Genomic DNA, 20,028 nt, shown 5'->3' with positions numbered 1-20,028 from the left:
GTAACAAAAAAAGAGATCAAATTGTGCTTACATTGTACATTTTCATTGGTACTACAAGCATGGTAAATAGAGTATTCTGTTACTATAGTACTATAATGTAGTACCATACCATATGTATAAATATTGCAACACAGTGCATTTTAGATAGCATAAGAGACAATATTTATCATAACACTTCCTCATACATATATACCACAGGACTATTAGTCTGCCCCGAGTTCCCCACTGATACCTTTTTTATTTTTGAGGAATGATAAAAATAAGGCAATACTATGATACAGAATGTACTTCAAAATCTTATGTTTTTATAAAATGTCTTTTTTCTTCTTGATGTGCTTCTCTTGCTAACATTTTTAACCTCAGCCTAGAAAAGTTCACAAAGTTGAAACTGATAGAGAAGCAAAGATTATTCTATATTGCTCTGCTTTTCCAGTCTGAAATTACTCCCCTATAACTCCTAAAGGATAATTAATGAAAAAGTCTAATTGCAGAAGCTTTGAGTTATTATACCTGCAAGCGATATGTTGGGGCCTTTAGCCATACATTTACATTGTTCTAAGCTGCATCAATGTTCATCCCTATTTGACTGATAAGAGTTGAGGCAGGAATCAAAAGAGTCATCTATGCTCTCAGAGCTCTGTCAAGAATGAGAGATTTTAACAGAATTTGTAAAAAGCTTATCTACTTATAAGTGCTTATTTATATCCAGTCATACTGTATGTTAATCTAGTGCTAAATTTAATTTAGTTTACAAAGAGGGATGCAGTCACTGCAAAATTTCCTCCAGAGGGTGTTCTATCACTGGGACTTCAGTCAACTGCAGACTCAGGGAATTCTGACCATGATCACTCACTGTAGCAGATCGGCTGACTTCCCACAGGGTGTGCTTGGCCAACTCTGAGAATGTCACACTAAAGCAGGATGGAAGCTTCTTACTGAGAAGGACATAAAGGATAGGGTTCAGGCAACTATTAATGAAGGCAAAGCCAATCGAAAGAGGCATGGCATTTTCAAGCAAATCATGTAAAGAGGTGTTATGATGAGCTGACAGTTCCAGAATGCTAAATATTTGATATGGGGTCCAGCAAATAAAAAAACCCACCACCACCACAAGGATAGTCCAGAAGAGCCTGCTGGAGGTTAATACTGTACTTTTTTTAACCTGACTGAACAGAAAGGAATAACAAACAATCATAGTTAAGAGTGGAAAGAGATAGCCACAAATGAACTTTATCCATGTAAGTGTATGGTGTCTGAATACAATAATATCCAAATCTTGGTGAAAGTTGTAATAGCATATGGTGACATTTTGGGGTAATATAAATGTGTCTTTGAAATACAGTGCTGGGCTTCCAAGAACTGTAGCCAAAATCCAAATGAGTAAAACTAGGATATAGGCATTCCCAAGTGTCCGATGCCTATAGGAGAAGGCAGGGTGGATCAGATGGACATAACGATCAAGGCTGATTGCTGTCAGGAAGAAGACACTGGCAAACATGTTGAGCAAGGCAATAAAAGTATTTGCTTTGCACAGCCATTTCCCAAAAGGCCAGTGGAAGCCCATGATGATGTATGCAATATATAGGGGCAAGAACAAAACAAATATTAAGTCTGCAATTGCCAAGTTGAGGAACCAGATGGATGTAACTGTCTTATTCCATTTGAAGCCCATGATCCAAATAACTATTGCATTGCCAGGTACTCCTAAGAGAAAAGCCATCATCTGTAGCACAAGAGAAGCAATTCGTGCATGACTGAGGTGGGCCTGGGCCTGAAGTGGCTCATCTTCCTCATAATCTCCAAAGTATTCAGTAAAGTTATCTTGGTACAGGAAGTCAGCTGATGACATGACCACACTCTGTCTCCTAGGAACTTAGATCTGGAGGAAAAGGGATAGAGCAGGTAGTTACAAGTATAACAGTGGTACTTTCAACCAACTTGCTGGTATATATAGGCCCACAAATGCTGCTCAGTTATTCAATCTTGTACAGCAGTTTTCAAATATTGATCTGCATGGTAGATGGAGTCTTATTTAAAAGAAATAGGGTAATGTAGTGTATCAGGAAACAGCAAGGTATCATTGCACCAACTGTAACCAACATAACAATACAGGATACAGTTCATTTAGACCACCTCATGTTCATGATTGTATCTAATGTTTTGTCCAAGGACAATTAAGATTTCTTGTACCTTGGAAGCATGAGTCCAATTGAGGAAAGAGCCTATAGTGACTTCTGCTTATGATTTGAATTATTATTGTTGTTATTGTTATCATCATTGTATATATTTCCCAGAAACACTTTGCTTTGCATCTCATTGACACTTCTATAAATGAATGTTGTAATCCATTGTATCTGGAGAAAAAAAAAGAAATAAAAAAAACAGACTGGGAATAGCTGTCACAGAATCTGCCTATCTCTCCTTTCAGTGCTTTTCCCCTTAATGTTCTCTGTAATGTTGACAGGGTTCACACATCCACTAAACCAGTCATAATGTACTTTATTTGGTCTGATATAACATGATGTGTGAATGCAGCTTGTAGTTTCTATTTCTTGATCTGTGAGTTGGTGTGAGATATAAATTGAGCCACTTCTGAGAGATTCACAAAGTATCATTAAGCAGAATACAGCTTTGCATAAGAAAGTCCATCCTTTCTGTAAAATATGTGTTGTGGTTAAGACATTAGGCTAGAAACCAGGAGATTGTGAGTTCTAGTCCCACCTTGGGCACAAAGCCAGCTGGATTACCTTGGGCCAGTTATTTTCTCTAAGCCCTAGGAAGGAGGCAATGACAAAGCACTTCTGGAATCTTGCCATTTTTAGTGCAGGGACTTGTCCAGGAGTCAAAAAACTGATTCAAAACCACAACAATGTATATGGAAAAGCAGAATTGCACTATTGAAACCCCTGCACTAAAAATGGCAAGATGGAAAAACATAGCACTTCTTAAGGGTTGGGAAGCTTGGCTGGCTATTGTTTGTTAAAAGTGTTTGAGTCAATACCTCAGGATGCTGTCCTACAAAAACCTATAAGAGAAATTGAAAGGGATAAAGCATGGAAAAACACTGAAATGGTCAGAAAGCAACGTTGTTTAAAATAGAAATTCTTTACCATCTGGGAAAATAAAACAATATATTAAGAAGAGATGTTTCTTTATTAAAATGCTATGAAACATTCATGTTTGATATTTTATGAACACATTTTATTTATTAATTCAATTTATATGCCGCCTTTCTCCGGAGACTCAGGGCGACAATGTCATTAAAACATAAGTTAACCATTTACAATATCTTTTTAAAGGCTATAACCAAATATCACCTTTTCTATACTGGAGACTTTTCAGGGAAAATAACATGCATTTATTTATTCCCACTGTGAATGGTGCCTCATCTCCTAATCCCTTTTATTCTGATGTATGGCCATTATGGGCACCTTTACCCAAACAATTTGGTATGCATTTTGACACAATATGTATGTTTTTAATCGGAAGACCACAGGGTGGAAGAAACGGTTTTCTTAATTTTAAAATCACAGGGCATATATGAAAACAAAACACGCTTTCCATAAGTACAACCATAACATAGAAAGGAGCTACAGCTTTGCTCGCTTTAACACAGTTGCTCCCATCCCTAAAATAATTTGTATTTGTATACAATGGAAGTATATGTTTTTAAATTGTAAGAATCCTCTTCTATTTGTTTAGGTTGCAACTTTATGCAAACTATCTGGGAAATAAAACCAATTCAATGATGAAGCTGAAGGACAGCTTTTGAGATGTCATGCATCCCACTGAAAGCATTTAGAGACATACAACTGAAAATTTCCATATGCCACTCAACCTCATTAAGTTTAATTAACTTCATTGCTAAATAATCAAAACATGCAATGCAGATGTACTTAGAACAGCATGTGCAAGAACAGCTTGCTGAATTGAGAGGAACACTTTATGGGGCAATTTTGTAAATTATGTTGGAAACATCAATAATAAAACCAGCTTGACATACTTTCATTTTATTCACAGTGGCAAGATTTTAGATATTACTTACAGTACATTGGTCTGCATTATGAATATAGCCTGGTGATAAAAGATCCCCACATAAGAGGAACATATTTTTAGCATGTCTGCTGTTCAACTCAGCTGGTTAAATCACCTGACTTGATTCTGACTTTTAATGCCCTGAAGAAAAAAGTCAAGTGAAGTGAATAATTACATTTAACTTTTTTTCTCCCCTTTCTCCTTTTTAACAAACATGCCACAAACTGAATAGGTGTGTGTTTTTTTTAATCAGTACCTGCCTTTAGGCTGGGCAGAATGCATTACTGTGTGACTGAACATATAGCAGATTCTGAGAACAAAGAGGAGGACCATTACAGAGGAAGGTAGGAAACATAATCAACTTAAGAGTAGCTTAGCCTTTGTTACACCAAATAAAACTTGATCTGGAAAACTGCTTTTGAAGACTTTCAAGATTTCGTCAATTTACAATAAAAATCATTCCAGAAGTCCAAGTGGTTATAATGCTCTGAGTTTATCAGCCTTAGTGGCTGAAGCAATCAATACTGTTACTAATTTAAATGAACAGTGACAACATTGTGAAGAAGGGAATTAGCCAGATCAAGTCACAGGAACACACAGGGAGAAATTTAACCTCTATTCTGTGGTCCTGTCACTCCTGCTCCATTCTATTAACACCACTAGAAGATTTCTTCACACTGCCAATATTAACTTCAGTTGCAAACAAAGCTTAATTTGAGAAATAGGGCTATTTTAAAATGTTCTCTCTTTGATTCATGGAACAGACTTTTTTTCCCCCATAGCAATAAACTTACAGGTTTTGCAAATTTGCAGTAGAAGCAATGCACAGAATAGCCTAGTTGATGCTGATAACATCACTAATCTCCTCTCCCCCCTCCCCACCAGGCTTCTCCTGGGCAAACAGATACATGCACAATTGGTGATTTTTTAATAATTTTAAGTACGAGTAGCACTTTTTTGGTCCATAGGGGGAAAAGGAGCTTTCCTGAAGCACAAAGAACAAGCAAGACTGACCACCAACTTGCAAACTACTGCAAATCCTCCATCAGTACCACTGAGAAGGTGAGCAAGAGCAAAGAAAGAAGCACACTTGCTGGCTTAGAAAAGTGTGGCAGTCCTTGCCTTTATTTAAGTGAAAATGCAGCATCTCAATGAACAAAGATTTCTGAACATTGTGCTGATCCTGTCTTTGACTTAACACAGAAGTCCATAATCTCACCAGCAGTGCAACTATGGATTTTTTAGTCCACATCATTTGTATATGATCCTGTTTCATTTCTGTGACCCTCCAAGATCATAAAATGGCTGTGCTTTTGGAAACTGTATTCTTGAACATCTCCTCAGTTATATAGATGGAATTAATATAAAATTTATATATAATATACCAGTGCTATCATCTGTGAATCTATCTTACTTAGCCTAGACTCTAAATGCATTATTCTGCTATTGTTATCATCCCAAGCCAGCACGGTCATATCCATATCAGTGGGATAAATGGGAGTCCTACCTCAACATATTTAAAGACACCAAGGATGTCAAATGCCAACTTTCCCCATTCATCTCCAGTTTTTCTTTCCTTCATCTGTTCTCCTCAATATTGGCTTTAAGACTGAGCTTGCATTATCTGCATCTTCTAACCAAATGGAAGATTAAACTTTTTCTTTCAAATGTTAGCATTAAGCTAAAGAATGTTGTTTAGCAAAGAGGGTATATGGCTTTGTGGTAAAGATAACTTTTGAAAATATTTTCAAAATGTGACATTTTGTCCAGGATGCAAGCTATATCATGTAATTCTTCCCAAGAGGATGAATTCTACGCAAAGCACCAGCACCACCCATATGAGTCATGAAAAAAAATGAGCAAGTCATTTAAACAGCTGCAGTTGGAAACAATTTTAGGGTCAGAATTAATAAATGTTATTTTCAGTGAAAATAAAGTTGACTGGTCACTTTAAATAAAAAATATTCGCTGTTCTTAGCAAGAAGCTCCGACTTGTTGCCATTTTGTCTATATCTTCAATGTTTTAGCCCCAAGGCATTTGGATCACAAATATACATATATAAATGCATATATATAAACACAAATATGCACATTATTTTCTCATGTGGTTTTCCCTATATTTTCCTACACATTTCCAAATATCTGATATTTGAGAAAAGAATTCCATTAGGCACAATCTTATAGATATAAAGCACTATCCTAGGCAGTTGGAGTGCATTCAAATTTTGGATAATGCAAACTGATAGATATTCTAATGCTGAAGTAAAATTTGGTTCAGGGCTTCTTCTTTATTTTAATTTATTTTTCTTTTTAAATTATGTTAATAGTTTATCAAATCATTGTATACTGGAATGTAGAAAATTCTTTCCTCTGTTACTGGATGTATGAATAGATTGATTGAATTATACTTTCTAATATTCCTAAACTGCAAGCAATCAACTTTTCTTTTGTAATTTCCCTTGATGCCCTAACTATAACAGAAAATATAAGTTGGGCCTTGGAGTTCCCTCTTTGAAAAGGACTCCTTTTTATTAGAACATTCTGAATAAATCGTAATTAAATGATCTTCTTCTGCCTCGGTTTGCTTCATTTGGGCTTGTGTATACTAGGGCATGAGTCTAATGTATGAGGAACACCATAGTAAATAAACTATCTACATTTCTTTTGGCTATTAAATGGAGGATCACTTTTAAGGGAAGACAATTCATTGTGGTGTTGCTTTCTTGTCCTGGTAAAGTAAGTCTATGTTTATTAATTGGGCTAAATTTTAATTCTTTTTTTTTTCCCCACTGTATATTTTAAAAATTGCTAGTGGGATATATGAGCCCCTTATCAGAAATCTACCAATTTAGATTAAACAAATTCAAGCTACAATCCCTAAAGTATTGATATATTCTAGTCACAACTGGCAATCAATGGAAGTAATTCTTAAAAGTTAGAGTAAATTAAAGAACTGGTAAACCTTCAAAAATAGCAAGATGCTTTCCTGCTTGAGAATCAAGTACTAAAGTAATTGTGTTTGACAAGGAATACAGAGCATACAATTGCAAGTCAAATATAAATGGTGACACACTTAGTATGTAATTAGAATGTTCATTAAAGATAGGAAAATGGATAGATAAAACTTATGAGGGATCTATATAGGAATGAATGGAAAAGGCAGTGCATAAGGGAGCGTGTTTCCTCACTTTGTTAAAAGGAAGTAAGAGTGGGGGACTTAAAAATTGGGTGCACTTAGAATGGGTTACTGAAAATTGTTTGTGGTAAAATGAGATCAAATCAAGAATGAATTAATATTAAATGAATGTGAAACTGAATATCAAAGTAAATGAGTGAGATGAGAAAAGTACATTGAGATGGTTTGGTCATGCAGACAGAATGGAAAGTGAATTGTAGAACAAATATAGGAAGAGCAAATGCACTGAAAGAGAAGAGTGAGAAAATTATGGTTGCACACAATGGAAATTTTTAAAAATATATGTGAAAGTTTAAGAATAAAAAGGCAACATAAAAAAAGCTGTATGCATATGGAGAAAGCAAAAATGATTGACAAGAGTAGAAAAGTATATATGGAAAGATAAAGTGAATCATGTTGATAAAAATTAGATTTAGCTACATTTCCTTTTTTATTTTATATTTTAATGTCTTTGACTTACAATTTCTAACTTAATTTCTGTGCGTTGCATAAAGTTGCTTATCCTGAAAGAGAACAGTGTGATGGGTATGTATGTATGAAGCTAAACCTAATCTAACATAATCATTATTCTGGTTCTTTCTGTCATGAGAATAACATGGATGAAAAGAAGATAAATTCTATAATAGTGACCAAAAGATGAAAGTAATAACTAGATGGCCCATAAAGCACTGTAGCTAAGAATAATGAAAGCAAAGCTTGAAGCAACTTAGGGGACTGTAAATTTATAAATTTAAATTAAATATTATAAATTGTAAATAGAGCATTATAATTATATAGCATTATAATAGAGCTTAGTGAAGGATATAAAAAAGATGTTGAGACTCTGGAAACAGTGCAGAGAAGAGCAACAAGAATGATTAGGGGACTGGAGGCTACAACATATGAAAAACAGTTACAGGAATTGGGTATGTCTTAGTCTAATGAAAAGAAGGACTAGGGAAGAAATGATAGCAGTGTTCCAATATTTGAGGGACTCCTAGAGGAGATCACACTATTTTCCAAAGCACCAAAAGGCAAGACAAGAAACAATTGATGGAAACTGACCAAGTAGAAAAGCAACCTAGATCTAAGGAGAAATTTCCTAACAGTGAGTGCAATCAACTCATGGAACAACTTGCCTTCAGAAGTTGTAGGTGCTCCATCACTGGAGGCTTTTAAGAAGAGACTGGACAGTCACTTGACTGAAATGGAATAGGGTTTCCTGCTTAAGCAGGGGGTTGGTCTAAAAGACTTCCAAGGTCCCTTCCAATAATATTCTATATTCTATTCCCACCCACAATCGGATTTGTCTCACAATAAGTGGTAAAGGATAAGCAGGCAAAGGATACCTTGTTAGTGCAGCTTCTTGCAAGGAGGACACTTTTGTTATTTTTAATGATTACTCTGCAAGTTATAGAACATTCAAGCAGGGAATCAGCTACAAATAAAAAAAAAGATGCTGATAATGACACAACTTCTCTTTTAAACCATATTCCAAATGTTTTTCAGTCTTCACAACATCCAGAGCTTCCCTTTTGTAGGAAGTTAGCACCCCTCCCCTTTTTCTGGCCCTTATATCCTCTCTGCTTTGTTGTTTCCTCTGTAGCTCACTAATTGTGATAGCAAACAAAAGGGGATAATCTGGGAATGAGAAAGAACTGATCTCCTGATCTTATTGCAAAGTTAAGAAAATTTCACCTATTTAGATTCCATAAAAGGAAGCTAATGAGGGTGTGGTAAAATAAACCATATTATTTCAGACAGCTGGTAGAGAGATAAAGAGAACACCAGCTCTTTGTCTCTTGTTCTGGCTTTCTATTTTCAAGGATAATTTAAAACAAGAAAGCACTTGCCCCCAATCCCTAGTATGGCATCACAGAAAACCAACAAGTTCCTCATCTGTGGAAATGAGAAAAGCAGTGCTTCTCAAAACTCAAAGCTGCTGAAGCCTGTTCATCTGAAAGAAAAGGGCTTTGTCTGAGATCACAAAGATTAAAACAAATAAAAGCATACAAAGAAACTGAGAGATGGAGGGGGGGTGAGAGAGACAGACAGACACTTACCACTTTAATTCTGCTGGGTGGAAAAGGCACCTGCAAATCTCCCTAAAATAGAATAGAATTCATTAGATTATGTTCTCCTGTCTGCTTCTTTCTTCTTTCACTGTTCAGATTCCACTTTAGCAACAGGAAAGGTGGAAGCACTTCCTCAATAAAATGAGAAATAGCTTCATATTTTGCACTGTTATTCCACAGCAAGAAAATCCTAGCCAAATGAATCATTCCATCTCTTGGTATTCATATGGAGATGAATTCTCTTTCTCTCTCTCTTTATCACACACACACACACACACACACACACACACACACACACACACACCTCAATGTAGCACTGCTAACCCTTCAACAAAGGGAGCAGGAACCATCTTCCATTCAATCCTACTAAGATCAAATGGCTGTGGGTATTTGAGCCATGCAGATTTGGGGTTACTTCATGGAGAAGTGTGACCTTTGGATGGGGTCATACGTCTCCATTCAAAGGTGATATTCAACTTGGGGGTTTTCCTGGACTCAAAACTCTTGCTTAATGTGGCAAGGAAGGCCTTTAACACAGCTTAAGCTGCTTGCCAGTTACATCCTTTTCTAGATTGTAAGGTGCTTCAGACAGTCACACATGCCCTAGTCCATTCATGGCTTGATTATTGCAATGAGCTCTACACAGAGTTCTTGAAGATCACCCAGAAGCTTCCATTGGTCCAGGATGTAGTGTCTGGGCAGTGGTGGGTATGCCTCATAATGCCCATGTAACATTTCTGCTTCTCAAATTGAACTGGTTGCCAGTTTGCTTCCAGTTGCTGTTCAAAGTGCTGGTTGTTATCTATAAAATCCTATGTGGCATAGGACCTGGTTATATATAAATATATATATATTTAATTTGTATACCGCCCTTCTCCCAGAAGGGACTCAGAGCAGTGAACAGCCAAAATTAAAAAACATACAAATACAAAAGTTAAGATAATTAAAAAGAATTAAATCACTAGCTTCCCAATTTAAAACCCCCAAATCCATAAAATTTAAAATCCCAATTAAAAACCATTTAGGCTAGGCCAGCTTGATGGAATAAAAACTGATTGTCTCCCATAGTATTTGCCTGGCCAATATGATCTTGCAGAGTTGGTATACTCCAAGTCCCTTCAATTAAACAATGGCATCTATTGGGATTCCAGAAATAAGTAAGTATGGCTTTACTACAAATAGGATGGTAGTTATTCTCAGGCTGTTTTAATGGCATTCGGACCTGGTGACTTAAAAAAGAATCCTGGATTTTAAAACTTCTATATTGTAAACTGTCTGGTAATTATTTTGTATAAAGATGTAATAAAATGGATAATAAATGATGAAAGAGTTAGGCATTCTTCTTTTTGGAAGGAAAGTAGTCCACTCAATGAACTGTACTAAAATGTTCTCTGACTTCTTGAGTTTTCCTGACTATCTAGGATTATCATGGGTCATCAACAAACTCTACCAAAACTGTCTCAGTACTAAATCACATCTTGAAACCAGACTGAAATGGATCTAGATTATGTGAACAATGCCTTATGTTGATTGGACTTTGCATCAACTTTCTCTTTAAATCACAGAAACCGAAGTGTATAATAAAGTATATATTAATACTATTTGAAAACTAAAATATCCAGGAGCTTGTTAGCAGAAAGGGACACCTTCTTAAACAAATACTAGATGTATTCACACCACATTTTATTGAGCAGAATTCTGCTTTTTTAAAAAAGAAATTGTATAAGTATGATCCATTGTAATTTAATTCAGTAGAACTCTACTCAAATAAGAATGCATCAAAATATAGTCTGTATCAACATCAAAATATAGGCTGCACTCTCAGAGAATCTATCAAGTGTACTGTCTTTTAAAAATAAAAACAAAAGTTTACATGCAAAATAATTTTTCCAGTTACTATATATGCTTGGCTATGCTGAATTTCAAATAAGCCCAGTTTCAAACAGGTCTCATCAAAGTTCAGCACTGAGAAATAATAATGTATTTTCTGCTGTAAATGCAACACTTAACAATCAGGAGTATTCCTCACAAATTTCCTGTAAATGCACAATTTATATATTTTGCTTCTGAAATGGGACTCCACTTGCGTACATAAAAATCTGATTTAACTGCAAAAATATTCACTAGTGCATACTGCATACCGCCCCCACCCCACCCCACAGACTGAAAACAACTAATATAATAGTCTTGATCTCAAGACCTAAGACACAGAACATTGGTTCTACATTTTTTTTAATATCGGTATATATTAGCAAGCAAAGGCAAGATCTGAAAGAGCTCATAATTTCTAAAGCAATATAAACAAGCAAATGTATATAACTTGGTGCGATTTCTGCAAATGTTGACATTACTTTTTCCAGAGTTCCGATGATCTGTTGCTTTCTTTAGAATCTATGATAAAAGTATCTTCAGGAGAAATCTCTCTTCCCTGTGAATATATTTCTTTCTTCATTTTCATGGTCATTTCCTTTGTTATGTGTCTGTAGATATTATGCATAAAAATAATCCATTGTCTAAACTGCATCAGTCTGCAGCTATATGCTTGATCCTTCTGAATGACTCAACACAGAGACATACAACATCAGCAAAAATAATGCAAACATACCTGCTTTGGTGCTGGTATCACGCCAGGAAAATGTTTAAAAATAAATGTGTTCCTGTTAGAGCTCTTCCAACAGCAGAAGACTGGCCCTTCTTAGTTCACAACATGCTATATTGCCAGAAAGAAATCTGGATAGCTTTTCTTTTGGCAAAGTTGGCATTCGCCTGGGATTGGGTGGGTGCTGGCAAATTACACAATCCTAACAATTATGGACAAGCAAAAATAACCTTCAAGAGGCTTATTCAGATGATACAAAAATGTTTTAGTATCCTGTAACTAAAGTCAGGCTGTACTATATATATAGCCATATATCAAATAAGAAAAACACACAGAATTGAATATACCAAGTAGCTAAAAAAAACTATACAGCTAAGGAGTTTTCAAAGTTAAGGTTTAAAATGAAATCTTGAAATAATAAGCCTCTTCTAATATGATAAGCACAAAATGTTATCTTGAGCTTTACGCAATCCACCCACTTGGCAAGATAAGGTAGAACAAATTTTTATCAACCTTGATAACTACATTCCAACAAGTTTACAATAATCCTCTTGTATAGATGTAAGCAGAAAAAGTATTATTTTCAGTTAACTAGAGCACACATGTATATACACACATATAAAAAATGCTATAAATTATTTTTAAAATAAAAATTGCAAAAGCAATACAAGTATTAACATATTTGCCAATAATGAAAATATTAGCTAAAACAAAATAAATGTTCAATATAATAAAGGGCTGCAAAATGAGCTGGAAGAAAATTGCAAACCTAAATGCATTAAACATTTGTTTGTCATTCAAATCCTACTGTTGGCAACATGACCTTTCAGCAAATTCTATTTACTGTAACATTGCAATGTCTTTTCAGCTGGAGTCACAACTTTTGCAAAGTCCTAAAAGGGGTAAATGGTTGCATGATCAGTGAACCCCAAACCTGAAGCATTGAAAACAGGAGAGTGAGGGAGAGAACCAGACCGAACTCTGATATTTTAAAAAGGCATCATTTAGAAAAGATTATCACTTTTAAAATTTTAGTGCTATTAGTTATTTATATCTTTCCAGAAGTAAGACTGTGCATTTATAATGAAAGGAAAATAGATTTCCGAGAATAAATCCACATTGTTTCTGATTAATCAGTGAATTTTTCAGGAAAGGAAATTCATGTCCCAGATTTGCAGTATATACTTTCCCCCACCCAGCATCATGCGAATATCAATCATATCATTACCATGTAATAGCAGGATTTTCAAACTGTTTGTGTGTGTAGCATCAAAATAGAAAAAAGGTCTAACATAGCAGTTCATAAATGAAGTTATATATCAGCAAGTAGAGCATCTTTTAAAATAAAGAAAAAAATACAGATTTATGGATTCAGAAGTTGGCAACAGAAGAGATAATAGGGAAAGAGAATGCAAATGCATGTTCACATCTTTCAGTTGCAATCCTTTACATATTTATTCAGGAGCAAACCCAACTGACTTCAGTGAGAATTGGTTTTAAATAAAAATATCTATGATTGTAGCTGAGATTGTTTTAGTTCATAATGTCTTAGAGATAGCACAATTCTAGACAAGCTTACTCCGAAATATGTCTTACTTTACTCAATGTGATTTACTCCCCACCTAGAAACATCAAAAGATTATGTTCCCCCAGGGCAATACACTTACTGAGTACAGAGTCTAAATTAACATATATTAAATTTAAACTTATTAAATTTAAAACCCACTTACCTAGTAGAACAGATGGCTCCTTGGTAGAAAGTTAAACCTCTTCTGCTGTTCTAATTATTTTTTTTCATCATCACAATTCTTTGCACTTGTTGCAGGGATTATTTTAATTTCCTCTTCCCTGGCCTCTTTAGAAAAAACAGTGCTGAAGCATTCAATATGATATTCTGAATAAAAGAAAAAAGTTGTATGGATATCTTACAAATCATCAGTTTGGCAAATAGTTGAGTGACACTATTATTGGCTCTTATGTAATGCTAACTAATTGAAACCATCTGACCAACAGAAATAATGTGGGTCACTAGAAGGTGTTTGTTCCTGGTCACCATTGACCATTTTCAAGATTTTGTTGTTGTTTTGTACTGTAATCTATATCAATTCTGCTAAACTGTGTTCTGCTAATGCAAGAACAACAACCCTCTAAGGAAATGGCATAATGAGAGGCTCAGCCAATCTCATTGTACACATGTTGTACTCTGACAATAAGGGTTTGAAATTTGGGATGAACATCAAATTCATGAAAGCAGCTTTTAATGTGGTTGGCTGAGATTCTGAAAAGCCTTGGGAAACCTTCCATTATAAAATAAATCAGAAGTAAACAGCAAGCTTGATCAACAGACGTTCTTCCATTTCAGCCATTTTAAATCAAGAAGTTAAATATAATTGCTGGCAATGGCAGAGCTTTTAACAAAGCAGTATCTCAAGCCCTAGAAGTTTCTCATCTGTAACTTATTACAGTCACTATAAATATGTATTTTAAAATGTGTTAAATATGACACTGATACAAGAAAGCACACACCAACATTTCACACAAAGTATCATTCAAAGAGAATTGCTCATACAAAGATAGGCAGACCTTGTTTCTAAGCCTGATGTGTGCACAACTTCTGCAAAACACTACTAGGTCTCCTAAGCCTCATTTCAAAGGAAACCAGGCTCAAATTCAAATAGCACAGAGGCTTGGAAGCTTCTTACCACTTAATTAGTGAGAGTGGGCATGCATAATTAAGTTCTCTTTAAAAGTAGAAAAATTGTTATAGTATATATAAACTTTACTTAAGAATAGCTTTTAACAGTTACAAAGTTAGATGTTATTTTGTACAGTATGTTATACCTATTTGCCACAATTTACATTCTTAGGCATTGAAGCCTTTAGGCTGATTAAGGCAATGACCATCCAGTCTTTAGATTTCCTATCATCCCTTTCTATGTGCTATCTAAGTTTCTACCCTGAAGTGCTTTAGTCACACCTTAATACTAGGTTTGAAATATTTATAGATTTTAGAAATGTAGTGACTTTATATACTATCTTAATCATATCTTAACTATATTTAACCATTTAGCATTAAATGTAATTTTATATAATAGTATACATCTTACAGATTTATATATTTGTATTCATAATTGATTTTGAAATTATATATCAGCTGATTGAGATAATTTTATCTTCATTTGTGCTAGCAACATAAACTCCATTTATTCTTATGTCTTAAATTATTGATATAATTTAAGATGGCATGGCTTTAATTTTGAATGCAAATTTGACCAAATTAAATGACCAAAATAAAGGACTGATGGACTAATCATTAGTCATTGGTTATTTCTGTACAATGAATTCCCAATTCCATGGAAATCTGAATATGGTCATACTGTATGGGACACAGAGCACAGGGAGACCAGTTTCCCAGTAGAACTCTGGAAGACCATTTGATAGGAGCAAATTAGGTGTTTTGGTATTGCTTTGCTGCCTTCAAATTATTGTCTCAGCTGAAACCCTATCACTCCAGCCAATTCTCTAGGTGCCATCCTCAATTCATTATAAGGCTTGTCCACCCCACCCAGTCAAGCTCCAGGCTTCCTTGTACAGACTTTTAGTCTCCAAATTTACTTTCTGTAGTCCTTGGTCTGAATATTTAGAAACATGGCAGGTCTATGTAGACAGCAAGGTTGTCAATGAGTTACAGATATAAAAGTAGTCTCCACGTCACTTTAGTATCAAAAGATATTCAAATTACCTTTCAGCAGTATGACCACATAACACTATGATCTGGAGCACCATTCAAGCTTCTCTTATAAGCAACAGTTTGCTGGCATTTTAACTCTTAGCATTAATTCACAATTAATTAATGGCTTAGATTAACTTGAAGGACTTGTTTTTTTGCTTATAATTTTAAACTGCCTGGCATGTAATCTGTATATCTAAGGAAGCAAGGCTAAGCCATTTGCAGCTGAAATACTGGCCTAAGTGCTCAAATTAACCTTCAGGGCCACGTAAAATGGAAAGTAATTTTAAAAATCTCCAGCTAATGCTTTCTTCTGTGTCATAAAACACAATATAATGCCAGGCATGTTTTCACTTGGCTTCTTAAAAAAATGAAATACTAAAGCTGTGAATAATTTTCTGGAACATCTGCAAGGTGTGGCTTCTTTAATAAATGATAACTGGCAGAAAGACCAGTCTACTGAGAAATGAAAAGCAAGCCATAGAGTAACATATCCTAGATTGGGACAAGAGTGGGGGGGACAGTGGTCCATCCAATGGTGAGAACTATATACCAACAACATCTGAAGGGCCAAATACTGTATGTTTCTCTTGCTGTTTGTTTATTTATTAGATGTTTGAATGGCTTATAAATCTTACAAACCAATCAGCCAATCAGATATATACTTTAATTTCTCCAATGCATAATTTGGGATTAAAAGCAAATAACCTCACAATCACATTTCATAGAATCATAAGGCTTAAAGAGACTTATAATGTGTTAAAACATGTTGTATATGTTATAATACATAACATACAGTATACAATATATATTGTATGCTATAAACATCTTATTGTGGATGTTTTCATTTCCGTAAACTAAGAAGAGTCATAAGATTATAACAGTTTAAAAATCTAACCAGTAACATTACATTGATCCCACTGAGTGCGCTTGCATTTATCCTCACCTGCAAAAATCAAACCAACACAGAATAAACCAAAAATCCAAACCATTTGAGTTGTAGAGATGAAAGAAGTGCTTTCCTTCTCTGGCATTAACCTGCTTCTATGAAAACTACTATTGTTCTGGAACTAGTTGCAAATGGATTTGGTTTTGCCTAATTGTCCTCCTTTGGTCTGGACAATGGAGGATTGAGGGTCTCTGAGATTGCTCATGTAAGATTATTGGTTCTAGTTCTTTTAATTTGCAATTAAGATCCAAGGTATCATTTTGGTCAAGGATCCATTGTATGATAGACTTTAGACAAAATGACTTCTATCTGGTACATGCAGTTCCTTAAAAACAGGTCAGTGAAAAATATTCTATAATACTTACCATTCCAATTTAACAAATTATCATTATAATTCTCTTCCAGGACATATCTGACATAATCAGTGGTTTTTTTTAATTGAGGTTTTTTTTTTTTAGGTAAATATTAACTTGCTGCCACTGATTTTAAAACATTGGCTGAACCAGACTACCATGCGCTCATGATTTAGTGATAACTGAATGAACATAATGAAGTATATATATCACCCATGTGTTGTAACTGAATTGGAATAATAATTCCATCAGCAAATATGTTTCATTCTGAGAAAAATGCGTTATGTGGAAGGACTATAGCGCATATGTGAGGGACAAGCATTTTATAAGAAGCTCAATAATAGTTATAGTTGTGGGTCAGAAACAATGGCACTACACCAAAGAAACTAATTAGAAAAAGGCTTTGAGTCATGTCAAACTGTCATGTGACCTTCCACTTTTAAAAGTTGAATAGAATCTGCCTGATTATGTGCTATCATATTTCTTTTTGGTATTCTTTGGCTTTCTTGTCTTGCTTTCCTTGACCTGTTCTAAAGCCATCCCTAGCATATCCCTTTCTATATAGTTTTCTAATATGCATTGGATGATCCTAACCATTTTATTGCTTACTAGCTGTACCTGGCCACGCATTGCTGTGGTCCAGTCTGGTGCTTCTGCTGGGCTAAAAGAGCGAGGCTGATCAGGGCTGGGAGGCTGCCATGTTGGTTTTACGTCCAGCAGATGGCGCTGTTTTTCAATGTTTTTCAATGTTTGTCAATGTCTTTCAATGTTTTCCAATGTTTTTCATGTTTTTACCTGTCACAGGTGTGACATGTATATAATATAGGTATATAAAAACACGCCCGTAGTCGAATGCAATGTTGCGTCAAAATTTGAAAGCAATCGGTGAAGAACCTTCGGAGATGTGCGGTTATGTACAAAAGGGCATTTACATTTTTATTTATATAGATGATGTGTGAATTTAAGAATACTGTAATTTTACTCTGTTAAATTTTCTTTCTTCTGTATTGTTATATAGAGTGATCTTTTCCAATCTGTTTTGAACATTATGTTATTCTCCAGATTTGCTGGCATCATTTGGTTAGCTAATTTTACTAATTCTTCTTCAGTTGCTTGCCATACTTCTGCCATTAATTCCTATGGACTTCCAACTTGGAATGCCCCAAGTACTGATTGCATTTCATATTATGGCACTAGAGATTTTAGTAAATAGACAGTATCTTTTAAAGATGTCTTGGATATTGACATCTTTACTGTGCAGAATTTCAGTATACTCTTTCCAGATTTGTTTGACCTTCTTTGCCTGGCCATCTACTATTCTTTTATCTGTTCAAATAATGTTTTGGCTGAATGAAGTAAGAGCTTACAAATCATAATCTGGAAGAAAAATGTTTGGTATATTAGTGATACCTGTACCCCATCTCTGTAATTCTCTGGGAAACAAATGGCTTCTTGTCTGAATGAAGATTATGTACATTTTGAAAATTATTTTGAATCTTTCATGTGTCCAGCAATTCTCTTATTAATTACAGTAGGCATATCTACCTCTTTTTCCAAGTTAGTAGAAAAGTTTTGAAAAAAGACATAGCTGTCTCATTAGTAATACAGAAGCACTGCATTTCTTTCAAATCATTTTAAATGTGCACAACTCAAGTTTGCATAAAATTGGAAGAACTTTAGTCCATCATAAATTCGAAATTAAAATTAAATCAATCATTCACATGGCTACATTAATGTGAGTCATGCTTTTGCAACTTGGGCACATCATATTTCTGGATCTGACTGTTTGAGAATAATATGCTATTGCCTTCAATTCTCATCCGTGAACTTACACTCCATTTATTACACAGTTGCCAGCATCAGCACTCATAACAATATACTAGCGATTATCACAAACTGCCAGAACTGAGGATGTGGTTAAACATTGTTTATACACCTGACAACAACTTATTCATGTCCTTAGTGACAGATAGTGTCTGCTTTGAACATTTCATTTAAGGAATGCAGGACTTCTGCCAATTGTAATACAAAATCATCCAAGGTATTGCACCATGCTTAAATGTTTTCTTAGCTCAGCAACAGATTTGGGGAGGTTAATTCCTGACATAACTTCTATATCTTTGTCTTTTAGCTCATTCCATGTTTATTTATATAACATCCTAGATATAGAGCTTTTTCTAACATAAAAATTTGATTTCGTTCAGTTTCTGGTATGCACTGATTGTAGGAGTTCAGAGTGATCATGTTCAGCCTCAGTAAGACTGTAAGTGAAATAATAATTTATAAATATTGAAACAGATACTAGGCACTATAAGAACACAGGCATTTTGGACTGTTGCTTCTGGCAGAAGATACAGAACAATTAAAACTCGGACCACACATTTTCTGAATAGTTTTTATCCCAGAACTATAATTGCGCTCAACAATGAACTAAAGGGCCACCATCAGTGGTTGGACAGTATTACTTGGTCTGTTGTGTGGATGTTTGGGTGGTTTAGGGGTGGGTAATTGTGGTGGGTGGGAGTGTGTTTGGGGATTATGTGTGTTGGACCTGGTCTTTGGGTGTTAAGTGAATTTCATTGTATGTGTATACTGTGTATACACATACAGCAAAGTTTATTTATTTGAGAATTTATTTTTTAAAGAAAAATAACTCTATCCAACAATATACTAAATGTACAGTAATGACTTTGACATAACCTAGATGTCTGTGAGTCTGACAAAATCCACTGCTAGCAACAAGCAGCAAGACTACTCAAGCACCTGCAAATCACAGGAGATCATCCACAGAATGGATTTATCATCCTTTTCATAGCTTTATTTAGCTATTTCAGATTTATGCATTTGTGACCTATGGCATTTTTTTTTTAATACCGCCCCCTCTCCCGAAGGACTCGGGGCGGTGAACAGCCAAAATTAAAAACACACAATACAAATATTAAAATAGATTAAAACGAAATTAAATTATCTTTGGCTTCTCCAATTTAAAACCCCTTGCCCATAAAATTCCCCAATTAAAAGATTTTTAACCCAGCCCGGCTTGCTGAAATAAATTTTTTTTGAATGTTTTAATCACTCTACACTGGAACATTGCCTGTAATTTTGCTTTGAT

The 20,028-nt window shown here is 34.9% G+C and overlaps 1 protein-coding gene across 2 annotated transcripts; it reads right to left on the bottom strand.

Moving 5' to 3' along the window:
* Window positions 1-11,958, bottom strand: CMKLR2 (chemerin chemokine-like receptor 2). 2 transcript variants are annotated; one of them, XM_070956798.1, is made up of 3 exons: window positions 11,891-11,958; window positions 9,274-9,315; window positions 1-1,879 (listed from the first exon to the last, which is right to left on the bottom strand). In XM_070956798.1, exon 3 carries the CDS (start codon window positions 1,847-1,849, stop codon window positions 767-769), a length of 1,083 nt encoding a protein of 360 aa, XP_070812899.1. In that variant the 5' UTR covers window positions 1,850-1,879; window positions 9,274-9,315; window positions 11,891-11,958; the 3' UTR covers window positions 1-766. The 2 variants fall into 2 exon arrangements, with proteins under 2 accessions (XP_070812899.1, XP_070812898.1); XM_070956797.1 differs by lacking the exon at window positions 11,891-11,958 and adding an exon at window positions 11,637-11,816.
* Between the last annotated feature and the right edge of the window lie 8,070 nt (window positions 11,959-20,028).

Source organism: Pituophis catenifer, unplaced genomic scaffold (genome assembly GCF_029215685.1).
Source record: "Pituophis catenifer annectens isolate HBS135680 unplaced genomic scaffold, rPitCat1.0.hap2 SCAF_1, whole genome shotgun sequence".
Taxonomy (NCBI): domain Eukaryota; kingdom Metazoa; phylum Chordata; class Lepidosauria; order Squamata; family Colubridae; genus Pituophis; species Pituophis catenifer.
This window is presented reverse-complemented; position numbering and strand designations above follow the sequence as displayed.